This window comes from Phocoena sinus, chromosome 7 (assembly GCF_008692025.1).
Source record: "Phocoena sinus isolate mPhoSin1 chromosome 7, mPhoSin1.pri, whole genome shotgun sequence".
NCBI lineage: Eukaryota > Metazoa > Chordata > Mammalia > Artiodactyla > Phocoenidae > Phocoena > Phocoena sinus.
Genome location: NC_045769.1, coordinates 87,492,825 through 87,518,149, shown reverse-complemented (window position 1 = coordinate 87,518,149; position 25,325 = coordinate 87,492,825). Strand labels below are relative to the sequence as shown.

The 25,325-nt window shown below is 39.1% G+C and overlaps 1 protein-coding gene across 1 annotated transcript in view; it reads right to left on the bottom strand.

The window, feature by feature from the left end:
* Positions 1-17,832: 17,832 nt before the first annotated feature.
* Positions 17,833-25,325, bottom strand: part of GTDC1 (glycosyltransferase like domain containing 1) — a 505,179-nt gene continuing 497,686 nt past the window's right edge. Inside the window, exon 12 of the mRNA XM_032637181.1 lies at positions 17,833-18,365. Within this exon, the coding sequence (XP_032493072.1) occupies positions 18,296-18,365 (70 nt within the window). The 3' untranslated portion in view covers positions 17,833-18,295. The remainder of the gene's footprint in view (positions 18,366-25,325) is intronic.

The window sequence follows — 25,325 nt, the reverse complement described above, 5'->3', positions numbered from 1 at the left end:
AAAGAAATAATTGTGAAATAAATTTCAAGGTCAATAATGGAAGGGGACTAGATTTCATATGAGTTGTAAGATAGATTTTGGTTAAGAAAATAAAGACACTCTCCACACCCCCCATTTTTTGTAACCAGTCTTCTATCAGAAACTTAAGCCAACAAGAGAAGTCTTATTTGTGATTTAAAAAGAAGGGAACTGGGTAAATATTTAGCCTATCTCTAATTATCCTTTCTAATACTGAATATTTACATTTCCACATAGTTGGAATTTTCTCTCAGCGATTTGGCAAGTATAAGTTATCCTTGCCCTCCAGACTCCCAGGTTCTATAAGCAGAACATCAATAGTTCCATTTTTAAAAGGCTGCAGTTTTATTATTAACAATTAATACTGGTTTTAAACATGAATACTCTGACTTGCTGTAACTGCAGTTACTTTACATTTACATTAAATAATATTAATGCATGAGGCCCTTCATTGCTCACTGATGCCAAAGTTATTATAGCCCCCAAAGCCTATTTTGAAATCCTCTCACCAAAATTCATTTAATACATCAGAAGTGCCCAACAGAGAACTATTGTGGCGAATTGCCCATGGTTTTTTAAGTAGTGAAAATACAGGCATCTCATTTTTAATGTGGAAGGTTGGCCAAACCATCCATGGCTACCAGCAAACAATGACTGCTCTGACTCCCATCTTGATAACAGCCTGGTCAGATCCAGGCTTAGCCTTACCTCTCTTCACTCCAGCATATTATGAATGTCCAGATAACATTTTGAATTTAAACCATGTCTTACAAAATCAACCTAAGGAGATAAACCTGATCCCCAGGGTTTTTCCCTGGAGCTAGAAAGATCCAAGAAAGATTAGAGCCACTTCCAATAAAAGCCTCAACTTCAAAGAAGCTGAGAGATTTAACTAACATTGGTGATGGCTTCCTACTGAAAAGGGGTGAGTGTTTTATGTTGCTAGGGGTGCCATAAGGATATGCCACAGACTGGGTGGCTTAAACAACAGAAATTTATTTTCACACAACTCTGGGAACTAGAAGTCCGAGATCAAGGTGACGGCAGGGTTGGTTTCTTCGGAGGCCTCCCTCCTTGGCTTGCAGATGGCCGCTTACTTGCTGTGCCCTCACACTGTCTTTTCTCTGCGCAAGCTCACCCTTGGTCTCTCTGTGTTTCCAAATTTCCTCCTCCTATAAGGATGCCAGGTGGATTGGATGAAGGCCTGCCCTAACAATCCATTTTTATTTAATTACCTCTTTAAAGTCTCTGTCTCCAAATCCAGTCACATTCTGAAATAACCAGGGTTACAGCTTCTACATATGAATTTGGGGGTAGTGGTGTGGGGAGATGGGATACAATTCAGCCCATAACAATGAGGCTGGAAGAATTTATCTTCTTTGACCCTGTACTCTCTTTTCTGAAAACTTTTCCTCCCTTGGTGTTTCACTCATCCAATATCTTTATTCTTAATGATCCTTTACTCTTCATTTCTAGCAAAACTCCTTAGAATAGGATGTGAAAACTCATGTCACACTATGATTTAAATGATAACTAAGTCTTGTGTATTAACTTTTTCAAGTATATTTGCTTTGAAATAGGGGTTGAGCATTAATTTAAAAGAATAAAATTGTGTTTGTGAAATTGCAGGCACCAGCAACCCAAACCAATGTGGTATTTTGCGTCTTTCCATAGCCTTTGCAATCACATCACATCTGGAGCCATCTCAGTCACCTGCTTGAAAAGTCAGCTTTGGTCCTTGTCCTACTACACTACCATCATTATCATTCAAGCCTACCTGACATTTTCTTTATTATGGTTCATTTATTGAGTGCCAGTGGGATGCTACATCCAAGGAAGCTGCTAAAAGTTGGTAAGTAGTTCTTGAATACAAATCTCCAACCCAGAGCTGCTAGAAATTATGTTTATGACTCAATAAAGGGGTTTTTTTGAGTATTGCCCAAACTGTGCCCAGCATGACCAAGTGGACTAATCCTGCTAGGGGTACTATTTTGGGATATCATAAATCTAAGCTTCTGGCTATTTCTAGTCATTAAACATCCCATGGAACTTTTCATAACACTAAGAGTATTTAATCCCCAGCTTCTGGCCAAATTCCAACTGGAAAAATTATGTTCTGCTTACTGTACCTAAATTCTCATGTGGAATTATGAGAGATTCATTGTTTTATGATATCATCTACAGAATTAAATTGTAATCTATAGACTGTGCTGTATAGTTTGTAACACGGGAGAATGCAGGTGTTATATAAATCTATAAGTTGTATTACCAGTCAAACTCAATTCAGTCATTACATTTCTTCAGGGTCTTTGAAATAATGTGCATGTACAATGCAGTTGATAAGTGCTAAATTTTATGTTGTCTTAAACCACAGGGAGTAGAACCAGGAGTTCACCATAAGAGACTCTTCTAACAACAGGAAAATAGAGCCTCTTTGCCTGAATTTCATTATTGTTCACGTTCTTGCTTGGGAATTCAGTTTCTACTCAGAAACACACAAAATGTTACAGGCAACTTGAAATCATAGGTTCTTTTGATTATATGGGAAGTTAAGAAGAACAAAAGCCCTGGTCTTCTAATACACCATACCCACATGAGTGAAGTTTCCAGTTTATAGTTAGAGGGGAAAAGAACACCAATTTTTCAAAGGTCTGGTCACCTAACATTCAAAAGATTAAACAGAATTTTCTCAATGAGGAGTTTCTACAACCCAAAAGGACTTAAATGGGCCAAGAGTAACCGCGGCTCTTGCCCGAGGAGGGTCTGGCAGGCATCAAGTGTCAAGGTCAAGGGATGGGCTGGGGGACCAGAAACACTGGCACCTGGGTGAGGGCACCAGTGGAGGACACTGAGAGGGAGACTGCTAGCTTTGGCCAGTCTCAGCTTCACAGATAAAAAGGACTCAACTTGCCCCCATATAACAGTAACGGGAGGTGCCGTGGAGCCAGGTGAGGGGCGTTTGCTCTCATTACTGTTCACGTGACCTGACGTCTCGTAGGCAACATGGACAGATAACTAATCCTTTTAAGCTGGAGCAGAGGAAAATGTTCTTTGCAGAACATCTAGACTTATTCTCTTGATTGTGATTCCTATTTAAATGACTTCAGGAGTTTCCTGTGTCCAACCAGCTGTCCCAGGTGAGATCTGTATCTGCATGGTCCCACCAGGATTGGAGCAGCCATCCCTACTCCGTCCCTGGAAGAGGGCCTCCAGAACCAAAATGTAATCGTGTCTCTTTGGAACCCTTTTTATAACTCTTACATCAAGAACACAGAACTCCTATATCCAACCTGCATCCCTAGACCACATGTGGAGCCCTGATTCTCTTGACCCCTGTACAGAGACATGGGAAACAGAACTCCTGGAGCCTCGAAATTTAGTTCATTTACAAATTTATTTTTTCTCCTACTTAATTGTGTTTTATTACTCTTCAAATAACATTCTGACATGGGCTAAACAGAACTCCAATGGAATAGATCCTCCAAATATGATTGAACAGATTTCCTTCTGGTCAATAAGACAGTAAATAGCATGTCTCACCAATTCAAATGTGAGAGACTTGATCTAAACTAAGATAGTTTAGGAAAATCGAGTTACAAATCTTTAAAGAACCAGTATATATTTGGTATTTATTGTACATTTAATTCACAAAATTTTCACCCTTTCTCAATAAAATATAACGAACTGGAAAACTATAAAAATGTATTGGTGAAAGTCTAAGGAGTTCTATTTCTCATTAAGCTGTTTCCACCTTTTTCCCCCCTCTTCAAATTTTGAAGCCCTGTCTTTAAAACTGTTACATACCCAGAAGGGTGGGCAGAATTAGGACTGGAAAAAAATAGGATATGATTTGTAAAATTATCTTCATATATTTGAATAAGGTATGCTTCCCCCCTCTCAAACTTATTCTGTTAAAATGGCTCTCTATAGCAGTTGTAACACCATAGCGTGAATATGAGGCAATGTGCTATCTCTCTCAGTAATATTTGCATTTTGGATCTCATTTCTAATGTGGAATGAAATAATCTGTTCAGATAAAAGAATTTTAAGTGTAAGCCCAGAAATTATTTTTGAGCTCTACTTGATCACCTTTTTTTGGTTAGCTTGAAGGGAAGACTCACAGAAGTAGTTTTTTCTTGAGAGAATATTCTCTTCCCTGCCAATTTTGCCTTTACAAAACTACATTGTTTTACATTAGTATGTTAATCAATGCACTTGGAGACTGTAGGGAGCTGGAAGGACCTTTAAAGTTTATCTAATCCAATCCCCTCATCCAACGATTTTTAAAATAATAAATCTACAGCCATGTTAAACTAATCTTTGATATAAACAACTCACTGTTTCATAATGGTCTTTCTCCAGATGAATCCACATCAAGACATGATTAGTAACTGTCTCTAGTGCATGTGTCTTATATTTAGGGACATGTCCATTTGCAAAAGCACAGAAACGTGGCTGGTGAGGGTGATGCTATAGAACCACCCACATGGATTGTGTGCTGCAAGTGTTTTCTCCAGGATGGTGATAGATGTAAGCAGTGTGTGATCTCGAATCTCATCTCCTTATGGCCAGTAGTAAACACGTGTGCAAGAGCAGTCCGGGGTCAGGATGAAAATGTGACCCTTGAAAGAGATGAGGTTGACAGGCCACCTGGGGAAAAGCCCCTGACCGAGCTTCATTGGCATAGCGCTCTAACCAAGGGGCTCACAGACACAGATACATACCAGTAGGCACACACCCACCTTAAGATGAAATCACTTAACCATCACCTGGCTCACCTTTTCAGCAAATGAATGTTAATGCATTGTCAAGTTTCCAAGCAATTACTCAAATCATCTAGAATGTGCTAGTCTCTCTTCTCTTTTACTAAAGAGTGTGTTGTGACTGGCGTTGTGAATGATCCACCTAGGGAGGTGGAATTATTCTTATTATCATAACAGACTTCACATAGGCCCTGGTATACTCTACAAGGCTTAACACTCCAAAGCTAGAGATCACAAGTTACCCGTGACTTGATGGAATTTATTTTTTTATTTTTTATTTTTTTGCAGTACGCGGGTCTCTCACTATTGTGGCCTCTCCCATCGTGGAGCACAGGCTCCGGCCATGCGCAGGTCAGCGGCCATGGCTCACGGGCCCAGCTGCTCTGTGGCATGTGGGATCTTCCCGGACCGGGGCCCGAACCCACGTCCCCTGCATCGGCAGGCGGACTCTCAACCGCTGCGCCACCAGGGAAGCCCTGGAATTTATTTTTTTAATGACTGTATTTCATCTTAACTCATGTTGTCATGTGGAGCCATGACATCACCTAAGTGTAGTTAAGCCATAAATGGTGCCATATTCTCCTGTTAAAATATTAGGAGTATTTTACTAGGCTCCTGTAGCCTTTAATAAGAGGCAAAGAGAGAATCCAGATTTCTACATTTCTCTTTTTCCATGATAGACATGAACTTAGCATGCTTTCAAGAAAAGACTACAATTGTATGATTATATAACAAAGGTAATTTTGTTCAGGATTTTGAATGAAGGAATTCAGAAAATAAAATGCAAACAATATAGAAATCTCTGAATCTTAAAGAGCTTGAAATCTACTTTAGAGCTTTATCTACTTTATTTTACATGTGTGGAATAAGAATACATCTCGAGGAAGTAAATGTAAGACCCTCCCCAACTCTTAGTTAGGACACTGATGCCCCAATCTTGTCATTGTTGTTTTCAATTACCATGCATTTGCCCAAGAGGGACATATTAAGCAATATAGCACCAACATAGAAAGCAGATGCCCGTAGTTTGCCAGAAGCCCACTGCCATCTCAGGAGGTCTGTTCCAAACCAGCCCTGAACAGGGCACTGTGTCATTTGAAGTGGGTAGGACTGTTCCAAGACCTTCAGTAAAATTCAAGCCTGCAGAACAGTGATCCAGACCTTCACTGCAGTAGATCTTTCCAAAGGGAATCTAATGCCAACTAACCATTCTAGAGGATAATTCCTGTGCTCTAGATAAGTCACCAGTGATAGCAGGAATCATAATGTAGAACTCCCTGATACCAGAGGGTCTAGAACACAATCTTACATGTAGTAAGTGCTTAACAAAATATGTTTATTTAAGAATATTGCATGTTTAACAACTTAGTTGACATTATCACCATCTTCATTCACTTTTATTCCAACTGCACCAAGAGCCCAGCAGGAACTGATCTCTTGCTACTTAGATTCCTGAGTCTAGAAATTGAGTGAGTCATACAGCAAGCTTAGAAATGAGAGATGCTGTTTGGGACTATTTGGGCTAGTATGCAAAATCTAGCTAATGGTAATTCAATCCATCCTCCATATAAACTGGGAGGAAAGATAAATTCAAAAGGTATGAAAAAGATGGGACAGGGAAACAACAGCTTTTGAGGTCTCGAATTTATTTATATCAAGGCAGGTTCATTATTTATGTATATTTGAGTATAAGATTACTCTCCCAGATCCAAAAGGAGTGACTTTTGGAGAAAAACAGAACAATACAACCACACCTTCATTTCAGATAACTAAATCTACGCAGAATATGTTGGTTAATTTGCTTGCCATGCCCCAATTTTAGCTGAAATTGTCCTGTTCACAGTTCTCTGCATGGGAAATAGCCTTAGGACTGTTTTGTGCATAAGTTCGTCCACTGATACAACCAGTAATAGAGACCATTGGCCAAGAAGGAACCAATATATTTCTTTCTCCTAAATTATTTCTAGGAGATGCATTCCGATGGTGGTGGTTGCTAGACCTGATAGATCGTGAGTAGGGTCAGGGTCAGTGGCCATGTTGGGTCACACCCAGAATAGGTAAGCTGAAAAAACACTCTCAAGTAAGAGCCTGACCTACTTCAAACAGAGGTTTTCACGAAATCAAAATGCTTTGATGAGAAAAGCACTCTCCATAGCTTCCAGGGTTCAATCTCAGAAATACCCAAACTTTTAAAAAAGAAAAATTTTCAGGCTAATGAAAGGATAAAAGGCCTTATAGATGGAGAGATAAAGACAAGTTTTGAAATTCAGGGACAAATTATATCTAAAAATGTCAAAAATTAAATTTATTTAGTGTTTCCCTTAAACACACGAATGGATGTAATGTGATAACTACAGTATATACCACCAATAGCGATAGCACCAAAGAGAATTAATATCTAATTTTGTAAAGTTATTTGGGGTGTTTAATTTACCGTAAACACTATTTGTTAGTACACTTCATCCTGCACTATAGTTATTAGGCAACAAAACTTCAGTGCCAAGATACTCAGCCAGAGGATCTGGAATAGAAGCTCTAGTAGACCCCTCTGGCTAAACTGGAGATAGTTACAACGTCATTGAAATGATGTGTACATGATTTTGCAGAAGTAACACCTAGCACCGGGCATTTACAAATATGCTTAATTCTCCAAAACTTCTACAAATGTTTAAGGGAAAATTTTTAAGGATAGAAATAGAAAATGGTGCTTTAAACTAAAAGCAGCCGTGCAAGTAATATACATGCCCATTTGCTCAGGGTGATAAATTACACTTGCTCATGCTTTTTATACTTTTTCTATGACTTATGAGAAGATTACAGGTTGATTTTTTTTCTTTCCATTGAAGCTAGTAAGTTGCAACCAGGCCGTCCATGTCTGTCTGGGCACAAAACACTTTGATTGTGATCTGGAGCCAAAACAGGTGGTGAGCGAATGTAGCAGCTAAGATGTTAGACTGAAAACTAAGGAGGGGGTGGGCGGGTGGAGTAGAGAATCACCAAAGACCAGTTTGCCACTGGGGGGACAGCTGTGTGAAATAAAACTCAACTATGATCAAAATTGCAATTGACAACCTGAAGACAAATGGAGGGCCGGGAGACAGACAGCTCATTGAGGAAGCTTGGCACCCACGAGTTTAGCCAGAGCACTGTGTAAGGAAAATAGAATGCAGATGGGGAGAAAAAGCAGCGGAGACGTGGTTAAGAGAAGGGAATGTAAACATCAAGTTAGTCAGGTGAACTTAAATGCATTGTGCAGGGCATGAGGCTGGGTCTGCTGGGTTCAGAACTGGTCTTCAGGGAAGACCATCCTCAGCGTGAACATGACTTTCTTCCATGGCCACAGAGCACATGCCTTTTCAACCACCGTCCCAGGTAAATTATACTTTGCTCTACGGCTATCTCTCACCCAGGCATCCCAGTCAAAGATCTTTCATGCGCCACGTGTTCTTCATAGTGACCATGGCGCTCATCAGTGTCCCAAGCAAAGGATCATTTTTGAAAGATTACCCAAATAGCATTCTGTGCTATTTCTCTTACAACTCACGATTATTTTTGGTAAGAGGGAGCTCTCACATTGCTATGACCTCTACCTTTGTCCATACCTTGATCTGACGCTAGCCTTGGACTGGCGAAGTCACATCTACTGTGTCTCTTGTTTTAATGTAAAGTTATTCCAATGACTTCACAAGAGTTTTATTTCCCCTTTTAGAATCTTAAAAATTTAAAAAGTTGTTTGTGGACAGCTAGTACAACTTCCTCTCCTGTAGGAAATCATCAATCAGACTCAATCTTACTATCCACTGTGGAGAGGTCTTGCTATAAAGTCTTTTATAATATTGATTCTCAAATAGTTCTATTTAATTTATACTTCTACTGTTAAAGAAACACACATACTACCTGTTCTTCATGAAGTCCTACATATATGTAAAGATGGTAGTCCTTTCTTTAATTAATCTCTCTTCTAAAGGTTAAGTTATCCTGGTCCCTTTTCTCATTTAACTTACGAGATAATTTCTACAATTTTCACCATCCCAGCCATTCTTTTATACACACAATCCTTTCTGCCAGTGCTCTTCAAATGTGGCACCCAGACCTAGTATAGTCCAAGCAACACTGAGAAATAGGAGATTGTAAATTTCCCACTATATAATATATAATATATAATATATTTTTTTTTTTTTTTTTTTTTTTTTTTTTTTCCCGGTACGCGGGCCTCTCCACCTGTTGGCCGGCCTCTCCCGCTGCGGAGCACAGGCTCCGGACGCGCAGGCTCCAGCGGCCATGGCTCACGGGCCCAGCGCTCTGCGGCATGTGGGATCCTCCCGGAACGGGACACGAACCCGGGTCCCCCGCATCGGCAGGCGGACTCCCAACCACTGTGCCACCAGGGAAGCCCCAAAATAGATATTTTAAAAAATCTATACAGACTAAGATCTTGCTAGCTCTTAGTAGCTACTTTATACTCTCGGCTTATACTGAATGTGTCATCACCTAAAACCTAGCTTTTTTCTTTTCTGCATTATCAATAGCTGTTATTTTCCATCTTCTGAAGATAACCATGTGGATGAAGGAGGATTATGACTTAATGTTCAAACATGACCCAAAAGGCAAAATCAAAAGATGGATCCATGCTGAACCCCAAAATTTAATGAATGGCCATCAGCCTTTACCAAAGAATGCTAGATATCATTTGTTTGGCTTACTTCCATCACACTGGGGCAAAGAGAGTCCATGGGTTTAAGGAGACCAGTTGCTTGGTGTCAGAGCATTGGTCTGGAGATCCTGAAATTTCTGCCGAAGGTTAGAATGATTTCTGGAATCTAGGGCAAGTTCAAACCTGCGGGGGATTCCAGTGTCCACGCTATGAAGACACTTTGGATTTCAGAGAATGAAATTTGGCAAAGAGAATGCATAAGAGTGTCTTGAGGAACAATAGTGCCAACCAGGATATATGGTAGCTGGTATGAAAGGCAAATTGCAAGGCTTCAATTAATGAGTGAGTAAAGAGAGAGAGAGAGAAGACAGAAGATAGTAAGGTCCAGAGAAAGTTTTCTGTTTGTATCTCTGGGTGATGGAAAATAAAAACATCTGTAAACAGAAAGAAGAAGCTAATGGAAAGAGGAATCACTCATGAAATTGTGGGATCCCAAAGTGGAAGAGAAAGGTGTAGGTACACGCAGAGTGGCTATGCCAACAGCCCATTTGAAGCAGCAGCCTCTCGGAAGAGGCCCAGGGCAGTGAGAGCACTAGACTAAGAGTCCAAAGGCCTGCGTGTTAGTCCTAAATCTGCCCCCAATCCACCGTGCAAACCTGGGCCAGTGCCTCTTCTCTCTGAGCCTCTGTTTGCTCAGGGATAAGGGAGGTGGCCTGGATCCTTCTAGCTCGTAACTGACCAGGAACAGGTAGAACCTAGAGACGTGGAGAAGAAGAAGGACAAAAGGAAAGGAAGATCTAAGTAACCTGCGTGTTCTCAGGAACTTAATAAGCAGCGTAACCTGGTAACGGTGATGGTGAGGGCATCACATGGGGTACTGGATAGAATGAGGATCGGCAGAGGGAGTGCCGGGGTACAGTAAGGCCAGGAGAGACCTTGGCACAGCAGAGTGGCTAAAACCTTGGGAGTCAGACCAGTTCCAAATTCTGGCTCAGCCACTTCCAGGTTATGGGACCTTGGACCATCTACTTACTCCCTCTAAACCTATTGCCTCATCTGTAAAATGAGGATAATGGTTCCTTTGTGATTAGCATAAGAAAGTAAGGGATTAATGAAGGAATTCAGTAAGATAACATATGTATAGTACTTACCTTATTGCTAGGCCTTGAAGTGGTTTGAAACAAGCTCAGTGCAGTTTAAATCAATAGAAGAAGAACACAGCTGAGGGTAAATAATGGAAATCCATGTGACCTCCAACCTATAACTTTCCCTTGTACTGTCTGTCTGTCATCTTGAAGTGAGAGTAGGTAAGGCAATGAATGAAAAGGATTCAGAGTTTGGTGGAAGCAGAGGAGGAAGTTAAAGTGTTTTGGGAGGGCAGACAGATGTGTGACTGACCGACAGGCAGAGAAGGAAAAGGGAAGGGCCATTTGACTGGAAACCAAAGGGAAGTGCACAATTCCAGGGGCTGAAGGCCTGGGGGGTGAGAGTCTCCAGTTTAAAAGAGATATGTGAAGCCCGAGCTTTGGAAGATGTGGTCAGGAAAAGGAAACACAAATGGTAAAAAATTGAAAGGGGTCAAAGAGAAAAGTTAAAAAAAAGAAAAGAAAAAAAAGAGAGAAGGAGAGAGACAAGACAAAGCAAGATGTAAAAAAATTTCTGGAATGACAGAAGTTTTTTAAAAACTGTTTTCCTGGCAAATTAATTTTATCGTATGATGTTTTATACTTTTTAAATATTTTACACGTGGTGACCTAAATCAGAAGAAAATCTAAAAAACAGTGGATATATGTATATGTATAACTGATTCACTTTGCAGTACAGCAGAAACTAACACATTGTAAAGCAACTATACTCCAATAAAAACTAATTTAAAAATAAAAGTAAAAATAAATAAATAAATATTTTATAACCTGTAATGTATTATTAGTTAAATCAAAATATTTAATCAAGATAAAGTAGTAATAAAACACAAATAGTGGCACTAGAGAGGAAGTAGCTCAGAGGATGACTTGGTCCCTGAGTCCATCTCTTGAAGAGGAGGGAAAGTCAAGCTCCCTGGAGACACAGAGGCCAAGGATCCTTACCCTGTACTGGGCATGTTTGCCTTCCTCATAAATTTGAAGAGGCATTCACAAGTATTTTTCGTGCTGGTGATAGGATAACCATATAAGTAAGCCTGCTGAAAACCACCATCTAGATTCATTAGCAAATGCCTCAATTATCGTAACTTACAGAGCACTTACTCATAGTGCCAGGCACCACTCAAACACTATTTTATTTAATCCCCACCAGAAAAGCCTAGGAGAAAGGGACTGTGAATTTGCACATTTTGCAGATGGACCCGAAGCACAGAGATGTAACCTCACCTGCCTGAAGTCACTGAGCCAGGCAGTGCAGAGCCAATATTGACTTCTCAGACCCGTGCGTTCAACTGTCAGATAATAGAGAAATTGCAACGCAGAGACAAACTCTCAGCAAATTGTTTTATGTTTTTCAATTGAAAGAAAATGCATGAATCATAATTTTTTTCTCTTAACATTTTACTTTGTGCAATTCTACAGCCCATCTTTCCTGGAATAACTTCCGATATTCACTTGAGGTTTTAGCACCTTGTCTAGAGGAGTGTATTTGGGGGTCCAAGTTGGAAAATAAAATAAATAGTAACTGCAAAATGTTGAACAAACTTTGTCCAAAAATCTCAGTTTTTCAAGGTAGCAAATTTGAAAAACTTTATTATAAAGTCCTGAAAATGTAATTGTAGCTTGGTAACACTATTAAATATGTATACTGTGGTCTTTTTGACAATTGTATTAATCCCTTTACAAAGCCTTCAGAAGTTCCATCACAGAAGCATGGATGCTGTTTTGATCTATTTATTACTCTTAAGTGTTCAGAGAACTGTCCCTATTTTCTAATTAACACTTTTAAAGATAAAAAGCCATGTATTAAATCAATCTGAATGATGGTTGTTTGTGAATCCCACAAGATAAGGCAATTTGCATGTTCACTTTGTACTTACAAACTAAATCTGCGCATCTCCAAAGCAGCCCCTTATAATGTAAACCTTTTGTGAGTATTTGTAACTTGAAAGAAAGTTTGGCCTACTACAGAAGCAGTGCCAATTATCTGAAGGGCTTCATTACCGAGAACATGATTAAGATGCAAAGATACTGGGTTGTTATTTCATATTGTTTGCTATGGAATTTGAGGAAATGACTTTTAAAAGCATCCAGGATTATAGATTATTACCTTTTTATGGGAAACTAAAACAACTCATTTCCCCCAACAGTTAACTGCTTTCAAAAGTAGCCGGTTGCCACTCACTAGGAGTAAAATTCCTTTGATATGAATTAAATTGCTTGCTGATGAAATGCACCTTTCAGCGACCTGTTGAGTTTCGCTGATGCTGTAGCATACTTCGTGATGTGAATTCCAGCATTTGTGCTAAATCACAGTGGTGATTTATTATTGGATTTTCAGTTCTGATGAATCAGCTCTGTAAGATGTTTACCAAATTAGACTTTCAAGAAACAATGGCACTGGTCTCATTAAATAGCAGCCTTTGTTGCCAATAACAGGCTATTATTTCCACCATGGTTACGGTGTGGTGTGTTCACACGTGGGGCACTCATCAGATAGGGTTTCTTTGCTTTCGCAGGATCTGTCTTCATTGAGCTTTACGTGCTCATCCACTTTGAAACCATGTGTAAAAGCCCCGTCTTCAAAATGCAAAAAAAGAATCCTTAATTTTTCTAAACAGTTCAACCTGTGCTTTCCCTTTGCCAAATAATTCAAGAAAAGCAGAAAGATCATGTTGGCTAGAGAAAATGGTCTCAGATTTTTCTACATCAGTCGACCTCTCTTGCACGGCTCTGTAAAAGATGTGAAAAAAAACTATTGGGGCACCCTGTTCTGAGACGGTGATGCTGACTTTTCCTGGGAAAAAAAGCAGGGGATTTTTTTTCTTTATTCAACACATGTTTATTGATGGTCCCACTGCATATCAGGTGTTGTTATCCTGTTGTAGGTGCCGCAGATAAAATGTAAACATGAAGTCCTTGTCTTCATGGGGTTTACTTTCTAGAGAAGATGACAAGCATAAAACAAATAACTCAATAAATATATAAAATAATATCAGCTCACAATTTCTACAGGTGCTAGGTATGGCCACTAAAATTCAAATGTTTCAAACCTCAACAAAAGCGAGGGAACTAAGGCTTGCTTATCCCAAGAGTGATATTGAGCTTATTTTAACAAGAAGGAGCTTCTTTTAGAATACATCTTTAATACAGCAACTGCTTCTTAGGAGCCCATGCACAGATTTCATAGTTTAGGTTCAGTATAAATTTGACCTCATCATCATAGCACTTTCCAGCACTTTATACTCCTGAGGTCTGAATTGAAACCAATCAGAGGGTGCACCTTTGCTGACTATTCTGGGCACATTTACTTGTGATCCAGCCCATAGCAAAGAACAACTACACAATCTTTTTGAGGCCTCATCTATCACTATTATTAGATGATTAACAAAATCATCCTTTTTTTTCTTTATTATGTCATGATTATAATGAGACTAAACATGGACAACTCAAGTCCTAATGCAATGGATCTCAGAATTTAGTGCTTTTTTCCCCTGAAAAAACACATGGCAAGTGATATTCACACGTGGGACACCGTTGCATGGACCTTTAAGGATTTATGCAATCCCTGGGACGTTAGCTATACTCCACCTTCTTCTCATTCACTCAAGAATGCAAATGGGAGTATCAGTGAGTGAGAATGAAATTCTTATAGGAATAACTTCGAATATTGTACTCGAAATTATTTTTTTAATTAATTTTTATTGGAGTAGAGTTGATCAAATTTATTTTTAAGTAAATCCTTTGAAAACAATTATTAATCACAAATTACTTGTGAACCATCTCCCAAAGAAATCACAAGTGTGCATGCCACAACGGTGCATTTACAACCACTGACCCAGGTAGACTGATTCTTCTAAAGTTGGATAATCATATGTGATCTGAATTTTTAGAAATTCATTATGCAGCTAAATACCAATAACCACAGCGAACCACTGCCATAATTGAAGCACTTAATTTGCCTTATTACTATCGTTTTCTCCTACTTGGCTTCCTTTCTCTCTTCTGTATGAAGGATTTGATGGTAGAGGAGGGCGGGGCTGCTGGTTAGCTCCCCTGAAGCAGGTACTTTCATTCTGGCAGTTGCTGTGTCTTTCAGACCACCCACTGACAAGGTGTTGATATGTGGAAGTAGTTACCTCGGGTTGACTGTTCCTGCAGCCAGGCCAGGATCATTCACTTCCATGGAAAGCTCAGCGGTCCCTGCCAGCTCCTCTGGTCCACAGGATGTCTCAGGAGGAGCCCCGCCCTTTCTTGGTTGCAGCAGTGGGATTTGCAAATGATCAGCGCACCAGCGTTGTAACCGACCTTAAGGTGGACTTCCACAAAAGGTAGGAAGATTGTTGGCTTCAGAAAAAAATTTTTTTTAATGTTTGATACACTCTAAAAATTTTAGAAAGAATTCCTTCTGTTATGGTTCAGGTGGGAACATTTTGTTCTTTCTGTGAATGAATCCTTTGCTTATTTTGGGGGTGAATGTGGTTTTACATACCCTAAGTTTAACTAGAAATCCTTCTGCAAATGCAAACTGAAAGCACACTTTCCTTCTCATTAAATTTCATTTTACCAAAAGAAAGATCTAAGTATAACTGTAACAGGATCTAAGCAGAGCTGTAAACCAGAAGTACAGGGCTGCCTTGTAAACAGTACAACATGAGAACACTTGGGAAGGTCTGTCTCTCCATTCTGACTCGATAAGTAATTGCTGTGTGAAGTCGAATCTATACATCATGTTGGTTGCTTAAACCCAAATAGCATGACTGTGTAGGCTTGTAGGAGTTCTTTTAATTATTGTGAGACAGGAAACAAGTTCAATAGCAAATGAAATCATTAGATATGATTTTATAGAATAATGTGACTGCTCTTTGATATGCAGCATTGTTGGAGCTTTATTTTTCCACATTTTAGTGAATACATGAAAACTTTCTAGAATTGGACATCCATTGGTGTTAAGAAAAGCCTTGCTTAAAGACCAATTTTAAAAATTCAACAAGGGGAAGGAAAGTATAAGAGAAGAAAAAAAGGAAATGAAAGAAGAGAAAATAAGACAGAATGGAGGGGAAGCAAAACTGAACAAGGAGAGAAGGAGGGGAGGAGGAAAGCAGGGAGGGAGAGAGAGTAAAAAGAAGAGAAGAAATTATAGAAGTTAAGTCAACTGCCAGTGCAATTACTTAAACACACTGAACTTTCAGAGTGGATCAGCGAAATGTCAGAAAGCTCAGGTGTTTGTGTAACTGTGATACATTCAGAAAATTCACACTGTTAAATGAGCCTCAAATGCTCACTTCTACCTGTGTGATACAGAAACACGCTGTTAGTCTGCCGGGCTGTAATCAAAATGAATGCCAAAAGGAGGGCATGGCATGGAAGTCTTGCGAGAGCTTTCTGTCTGTGCACCTCTAGCATTGACTCATAGAATTTGTACATTTATATCTTATCTGCTATTAATAGGGCACATTGGTTGTATGTTTTGATTGAATACTTTTAAGAACATGCCACTATTTTATGAAGAAATTATTTTTAAAACACGATAAAGATTCAGTGGGGTTTTTTTTTCCTGGAGAAATAGTTTAAAGGTTAAATATTCGAATCCAGTTTATGATCCTAGAGATTGGAAGACTGAGATAATGATACAGAACTAGAAAGAGGGAACCCACTTGCATGAAGCTAGGATACAGGTCTTAGAAGGACAACCTAGGATGCTGCAGAAGAAGACATAAAACTAAAGAAGATATTTGATACCCTTTTACCATGCAGATGTAAAACAACAAACTGTAAACATAACTGTATTATAGGAGCATTTGCTTCGTGAAATTACTATTTACAAAAGGACGTGCCATATCTGAATGTCTGTAAGAGAAAATCATCCTATTAATTACAAAGTTACTTTGTACTGAAAATCTTTGGTTCCACTGTAAATGTTTTTGTTAATGGAGAAAACATTAGAGAAAACTTTTCCATCTCCATATTAGTTTATCCTCACCACATGGTTAGAAATTAAGATTTCTAAGATCTTTGCCTAACACAGATACATGTTTCTCTTTCTACAAGTATCAATTATTTATTCTTTTGGCTCTCCATTCACCACTCTCAAATGGAGAAAATATAGAAATTGTATGTACTATGGATTTGCTTGTCTGCACTCTATTATAAAGCAATTCTTGCCCACATTTAAAGATGTATTTAAAGAGAATTTAAATATAAACAGATTCACACGCACATGCATACATAAAGGAAGAAAGGAAAAGGAGGAAATCTTATGAGATTTCCTTTCTAATTTTTTCCCACAAATCACCCTTTCTTACATGTCTAGTGTTCAGAGTATTCTCTCTTAAACAGATATTTGTCGTCTCATCAGTGTAGTACGCTAAGAGCAAATGAAGCTGCCTTTTAGTATTTGTAAATTTTTTCTTGGGGTTTGTTCCTGCTTAACCACAAAGTTACTATAGTGGCAATATGTTGGTGGCTCACGCTGTCCAAAAGTAGTTAAGTCCAAATGCTAGAAGGAAGCATAAATTCAGGACCAAGGTGGATGCTGTTAAATGAGGGGCACCTGACCAAGGCTTCAGGGTTAGGAAGGAGAGTGAAAAGGAGGGGACGCTTTGCTTCTTTTAATCTGGTTTGTTAATACTTTTTGCACAGTGTATTCACTTCTAACGTGTGTAAATCCTCTGAGGCTTAAGTAATATCATCACTCTTTTGTGATACGTTATTGTTACTCATCTATACAAGTTTTGCCAAAACCCCCCCATTACTCCTTCTTCATTAAATAACAACAAACTGTGAGGGGTAGTTCTGCATCAGCACTTCAATTTCTCATGAAAAATTGGCCTTCTTTCTTTTTGGTTTGTGAACAACCAGGCCAATATCACTCCTGTCTTGTTATACAACCAAAGGAAATAAAGGCTGCTTGAGCAGTCATCCGGTTTCGCCTGCTTGTTCTGGACACCATTTTGGTCTGTACAGCTCAGACTACAGGCGTTGTTTCCTCGTGTCGCTATAAACGGCAGAGTAAGGTAACTGAGTATGTCAGTCTCCTGGTTCTAGCCAAATCTGGTTTGCCAAATCTGCTCTGAGCTTTAGCGAAACATCCAGTTTGTAGAATATGTACCCTTGCTAAAAAAAAAAAAGGCTTGCTGTGTCTTTCAGTCTCATTCTCTTTTAAGCCTATACACAAATCACAGCTGGCTAATGGAAGTGGTAAGTATCTCACTTTGCACGTCAAAGATTGCTGAGTTCCCGGGTGCTTCTGTGAAGGGCATCAGTACGCTGGCATCCTAAGAACTTCCCTGTGGAGGGTTACAAAAGTCTGGCTACAGTCAGCGCCGTGTCCTAATCCTGCATATGAGTGTCACATCTCTGGAACAGGTGCTAGGACCAAAGGCCAAAACCAGCTGTAACTCCATCAGCCTTTTTCATGAGATAATAAGAATTTTAGGCAGGATGGATGAAAACGTTGAGATTTACTGAATTGACAAATGTCAAAGAAGTGGGGAAAGTAACTGAGTGGTTTACGCGTTGATCTGTCATCAATGGAGCTGTAGATCATATGGCAACGTGATCATTTTTAGCGCAGCCCTTGTCGTCCTCTGCTCAGACGCACCAAATGAAGCGCCCATTTGCTGACTGGAAATTCACAGTTGAGGTCGACCGATGATGCAGTGCAAAGAAGCCTGTTCTGTTCTCTGCTCATGAATAAGCCATGCCAACCTTCACCTTTAAATAGCTCTAATTCTGCGATATTTAGAAATAAAATTCCGTCGCAGTTCACTAATAACTCGTTCCCACCTAAGAGTCAGGAAAAGAAAGATTTAGCAATCAGTAACTCTCAAAAAAAAAAAAAAAACAAACAAACAAAGGGAAAACTCACTACCTGGTTGCAATGTAAAAGACAGCCTTTATTTAAGGGAAAATCATAATAAACTCATTATAACAAAAATACACTAAAGATTTTTAAAGGGTGATACTAGTTTTCTATTTTACCATAAAACCTTAGGAAGTAATGGATTAACTTAAGCAAACAGAAAAAAAAAAAAAAAAAAAAGCTGAACCCAAAGAAGGTACAGTAGCTACTTTCTTGAAAACAAAACAATCTTTTCGTTCCTGCCATTTGTCTGAATTCTTCCTCTGGGCAAGCTGGACAGCTGCACTAGTGGTTTTTTAGTCATGGGCTGTAAGCCCCACCTGGCTAGATTTGTTTAGCAGACAGCTGGCAGAATTAAATAAAAAGAATGGGACACAAAATGCTTCCCCCAAAAAAGCTGAGAGAATACTTTTTGGATGTTTTAGCCTTTTGGAGGTTTATGGTTTTCTATTTTTTTTTTCTTGCTATATTCACATACTACTTACTATATGTGAATATATCTTATAGATATTTTCTCTCAATTATAAGACCAAGGCTGAGGTAAAAATGCAGCATAAATGTAAACATCAAGTAAGCATATCTTGAATGACTTTTTTTTAATTAGAAATACTGATTTGCAGTTTATAGGCCCCCAAGAATGACATCAGTTTTAAATTAGCATTTTTTTATTTCTACATTTTCTTTGTTATTTTTTAAAGCCAATAAAATAGATTTTCTTCATCTGGAATGTTCTTTCTAGCTTAAAGATAAGGAGTCTAAATTGTGGGAATGGCATCCTTCTGCATCTGTTTCTCTCACAAACCTATCAAATATCTAATTTTTGGCATGACCACTGGCTCCGACAGGGGGATGACATAAACCAGCTTTGTGGTTACATGTTTCACTTTTAATCTCATGGAAATAAAAATCAGCACTGAAATGTCCCTTTTACATGTGACAATTTGGGACTCTTTTCCAAAAGCCCAGGCAGAGGGGCGTGAACCTGGTTTGGCTTAGCGCACAGCATATGCAGAAGTATCGGCATTTTTATGCTAAAAGGCATGAGGCAGACCTGCTTCCAGTCGAGCTTTGTTCCCATCCGAAGCATGAACTACCAACAGTGGGAACCGTAAGCCTCCGTGGCAGCAAGTGACCAAAGAATGACCGAAAACGCATCCCAGAATGAGGAAATGAAGTAGCTCACTTAATAACCTCACATCTTTCTGTGTGTTTTGTCTCTTCCCTTAAATGCAGCAGGACTGGTGGAATATAAGTGGCAACCATCATGGGTTTGCTACTTAGCACGGGGAGAATCCAGCTTTTCACTAAACACAGTAAATATAGTATGGATGGCTCAAAAAACCCAAAATGGCTTGGACATGATCCTGGTTGGAGAAACTCCATGAAAATAGATTCCAACTGCTTATAAATGAGCAAGGGGGAGGGGGTGTATGCTGGTTTTAAAGACAGCATCACAGAGAAGCATTAATGCTGATAGCCGAGCTTGCACCTACGAGATGGCCATGATCTGCTGATACACCAAATGTAAAACCACTCCGAAGTTTTCAAATCTATTTATCTATCCCATGAAAATGTCCTGAATATTAAGGACCAGGCCAGGAAACAAACTCTTTAATTCATTACCTAACACTTGCTTTCCAGAGCAAAAGCCTGACTTGGCCTCTGTCCACCCAGCCTATACATCTCTCCATGCAATGTAGACTTCATGGAGCCAGGCGTGATCTGTTCATTGCAGAGGCCTGATTCTCCCTAAGCACTGATATCAATATCATACATTTCAAATACAAGGGAAGCCTGGGCAGGCTTAATCCCCTGGGCACAAGGAAACTGAGCGTGCTCTCTAGGGAGGCTGTTGGCATAGAGCAAAAGACAGTGTTACTGTATATGCTTTTGGATGGTTAGCAAAATGGGTCCCCATCAAAGACTAAGAAAGCAGGCCTGGTGAGAAGGGAGGAGTGAGGTCACTCTAGGCTTCTGCCTGACCCTTAAAGACAATCCAATCTTGGCTGTCATCTGACAGTGTTCTATTTAGTTTGATAGATACAATTACATCTATCTAGCCAGATAATTACAGTACTAGGCATCTTCCATGTATCAGTGGCTTAGCAAAATTAAAAGCTATAAAAGCCTTTTGAGTGTGTTAGGGGGCTTTCCTTCTCTTCCCTAACACAGAGTTCCTCTCACGGTCTCCCCCTGCTCGAGAAAAAGAAAAGGGTAAGAATTCCCGGTAAATTGTAGATTCTGATTCTGAATTATTTTGTAAACATTTCGTATGAATCTATCAAGTCTGACCCGGATCAACTTGCATCTCAGCCAACTTCTTAACTAAAGAAAATTGATTCTTGTTTACTTCTTTCAGTAAAGAGAATCATGATGAATTTTAATAGGATAACCCCCTACTGTTAGAAAATCTCCCTCCTTTGGCTATGGGAGCTTTGAAATTCATAAATCAGAAATAAGCCTGTATTTTTAAAAAAATATTGTTTTAGACAAAAATAAAAGATCTCTACAAGTTTCAAGCTCAACCTTAATAACTTCTCAACAGCCATATTTTTTCCTGCTTTCATCACCCCAATGAGCATTACATTATTCTGATACTTTGTTAAAAGACCATTTAATTGTAAATTGACCTTCAGTTTTTAACAGAATCGCCCACCACCAAGCAATACTTCATTTCTGGATGAAAATTAATACTGTCCCTTACAATTTTAGCACACATAAACATTTAATTGGGGTTAAGGTAGACTGCTTAGTAAAATGAATATTCCTGAGAGGAAAAAAAAAAGAGTAGTTCTCTAAATGTTGATTCTATTCATTGAAGTCCATGAGAGCAAGAGTTTATAATTTTGGATAGAGGCAAACATATTGCTATGGGAATACCATAGTTTAGATCCCATAGATATTATTCAAGATATCATACTATCTCATATTTAGCAACAGAAAATGTACAGTGTTATTTCCTGGATCAAAATATACTACTTGGGGCTTCCCTGGTGGCGCAGTGGTTGAGGGTCCGCCTGCCAATGCAGGGGACACGGGTTCGTGCCCCGGTACGGGAAGATCCCACATGCCGCGGAGCGGCTGGCCCCGTGAGCCATGGCTGCTGGATCTGCGCGTCCGGAGCCTGTGCTCCACAATGGGAGAGGCCACAACAGTGAGAGGCCCATATACCGCAATATATATATATATATATTTTTTTTTTTTGCAAAGATAATTTCTCTTTTTAATTTCTAGAGTTAAATTCATAACACAATAGAAGATAACTAATTTCTTCCAACACCTAGAGTTTTAAGTCACTATTTTTACTAATCCATTAAATGTATGTTTTCTATGCTTAAGGGACCAAGGAAACCTGCAGATTCTGTATATTTACCCAGGGGTCCCTTTCCTGGTGGTGAAATGTAACCAGCTTCTTTGTGGAAGAGAGTGATCACTGATCACTGGGTGCCAGTAACACTATGCTACAATGTGTAGAGGGGGAAATGAAGGCTAGCTCATCCAAAGGAAACTACAGGGGAATTTTAGATCAACAGAATACAATTATGCAAGTTGGAATCATTCCAGGACATCAAAAGCGAAGTCTAAAGGTGGGTAAATGGAGAAGCATTCCTCCTCAATTGCAGGACAAGCAACAACATTCTTGACAAGACTGGTGCTTGTTCTATTTGTTTGTCTTTATTTTGCGAATACTGCTGGGCCAAGGGCTGGCCAATGGCATAGGAAATGGAGTGTGTAGACCATTTGATCAGAATTGGGGGCATCAGATCTACTAACTGGCACCCTACACTCTTCAGCAATCTAACAATTGAAAGAAGGTATTTTTAGAATGTTTCAAGATAGGGTGCATTTGTTGACCAGATATTCAGGAAGACTCTGTTTCCCAACTGCTCTTGCATCTGAGTAGGACCACATGACTGGGTTCTGGCCAATGGGATGTGGGCAGAATTATATATTCCACTTCTAGCCAGGTCATAAAACACCCCACTTGGTCTCTCTCTCACTATTTCTCTCTCTCTCTCTCTCTCTCTCTTTCTCTCTCTCTCTCTCTCTCTCTCTCTCTCTCTCACACACACACACACACACACACACACACACCCTCATCTTGAAGTGAAATACTCAGTGGTGGTAGATTAAAGGAGTTCAAATCCCCAAGTCCCCAGGTCCCAGCTTGGAGAATAGTTGCCCAGAAGAGTCACTCGAGCTATGTCAGACTATGCCATGAACTGGAGAAAAACTTTTACTGCTTTGAGATTTGGGAGTTTTTGTTACGGCAACTAGAGATATCTTGACTAATCTAATGTCCATGATACAAATGGAATTCCTTTGAATTCCATAATTGAGAAAGTTGAAAAATCACTCCATAAAGCAAGGATGTGATGAGATGTACATTTTTCATTCACTGCTTGTGAGAATAAAATTTATACTAGTGTTCTGAGGGGGAAAATCGACAAAATATATTAAGCTGTAAGAACTTCACATAATTCTTATGATTTGACCTAGTAATTCCACTGCTAGAATCTATTCTTGAAGAAAAATCAAAACTAGTGGCCAAGATATTTGTTCCTCAGAACACTGGTTGTGATAATAAAAATACTATGTAGTATTAATGTCAACAACAAAAGGATATTTAATAAGCTTTGGCTACACATTTATTAGGAAACATTAAGCAGTCAATAATTGTACATCCAGTGAATATTTTAGTCAGCGATTTATTCAATAAACTAATGTTTATTGAGCACCTATTATGTGCTAGGAGTTATTCTAGATGCTGGGGATATAACAATGAACAGCACACAAAAAGTTTCCTGTTCTTATGATGTGTCTATTTTTGGTGGGTGAGACAAACAACATACAATCAATCAATCAATCAAAAATAAAATAATTGATATTAATAACAAACTGGAAAAAATCTTCCACTGAGAGTTTTTAAGTAAAAGAAAATCTAACATGCAGCAACTATACCTACACTGTACACACAGGCACACCAACACACACACACAGAAAGTCGAGGGAGAAAAATAGTAAAATTCTAACATATGCATATGCAATTTTTCTAATCGTGAGCAATTCAAAGTCCATGAAACATATAAATTAGTTATATTGCCAATGTATGAATTTGAAATATTAAGTGTACTGCACCAGTGTGGAGGTGTCAATTTACATAGAGTACAAATATAATTGGGCAGCCAACCAGCAGCCACTTCTCAAAATGATGTTATTGTTACAAATCAAGTAACACTCTGCAAAGTGATTTAAATTATTTAAAGGAAAACACTATTTCTTTTTCAAAAATTCTCGAAAAGAAAAGGTGATGGGTTTGGATAGAAATCAGCCGTTAGTGCTGATAATGGAAATGGAAAGGGTGTAGCATGTCTAGAACAGTAATGGAGTGATGGTGCTGGTGGAAGTCGGGCACCTGATAAATGGGTTCATAGTTTCCCTACCCAGGAAGTAACACAAAGTAACTCATGAAGCTTTTTTAGCTTGGATGCCAGAGAATGCAAAAACTACTCATGAAGTGAAAAATTAAAGAAAAATTAAAGTGCTCTGAAATAGACTCTTACATTTTCCATTGTAATTTACCCTATTTTTCAGGGGCAACTTATATGCTATGGTGGGAGGGGTTCATACATCAATTTTTCAAGTGCTCAGTATGTCCACTCACAAGTGTTGCGTGTCGACCGTATGCTGTACTGTCAACAGTGATTATTTCTGGGTTGGGGAATTTAGGGTTATTTTTGTTTTAGTCTTCATACATTTCTGCTTGCTTAAAAATGTTTTAAGGAGAGTATGGCTTGCTTTGAAAATTAAATAAAAACAAAAATAAACATGCACGTACATGTATAAATCAACCCAAAAGCATACTGCTGTCTCTTTGCTCATTAGGATTGTAAATGAGAATATTTTAGCCATGACTGAGGCTCCCAACTTCCATTGTAACACCACATTGCACCTGCACAGGGAGGAGTACCATCAACAGTTAGCTATAACAACCAATATGCCATCACCTGGTAGGTGAGCTTAGGTAAAATCTTTAGGCTCCATGCCACGCCCCTTAAATGCACATACATCACAAAGATGCCTGGACCCCTGCAAGGGTGACTCCCCACCTCCAACAAAATCTATTCACAGTCATTCGTTCATCATTTACTAGAGCCCCACACCTTCAAGTGAAGTCCATAGAGCAGAGAGCATTTCAGAAGCAGCATATTTCTGAGGAGATCAAAAGGAGAGCTTGTTCTTAGCTACTCTCAGTGAAAAATCTTCAGGCTCTGGCCTTATGCACACAGGCAGAAGGGTCTGCAGTCCTGGATGCATCCCACCAGAACTAGCTCTGCTGGCAACAGTGAAGAGCTCTGAATCAGAGGGTTGGAAGGAATCTAAGTAAGACATCTAGTCCATCATCCTGCCTCCAGGCAATTTTCCAGGCAGATGGGTATTTATCCTGTTCTTAAAGCTCTCCACTGATCTGAGGAAAAAAGACAAGGGTATTTATATCCATGATGTTTTCTTACCAAATGTGTAACGTTTGCCACCTACACCATCTGCAGCAGTCCAGAATGTAGTAAGATTGAAAGTGAAACTCATTGATCTCGGGAAAGATAATGAAATAAAAATATTTTGCGTTATGTAATGTAATTTCCCTCAAAGCTTTTGATGAAGAATTTATAAAATGGCATCAGTAGTTTAGGGCACAGAATGAAGCCTTTGCTTGACAGTTGACAATCACTGAAATTTTCAGAATGCAGGTAGGAAAAGCTCAATTGTTGCTCTTAGTGTGATTCTGTACAAGTTAAGACCAAGGTTATAGGCTTACTCTCTGAGGAGGTCATTTAGCTGTGTTTTGTTCCATGGCTTTTAACCACGTCCTTTGTCACAAATAC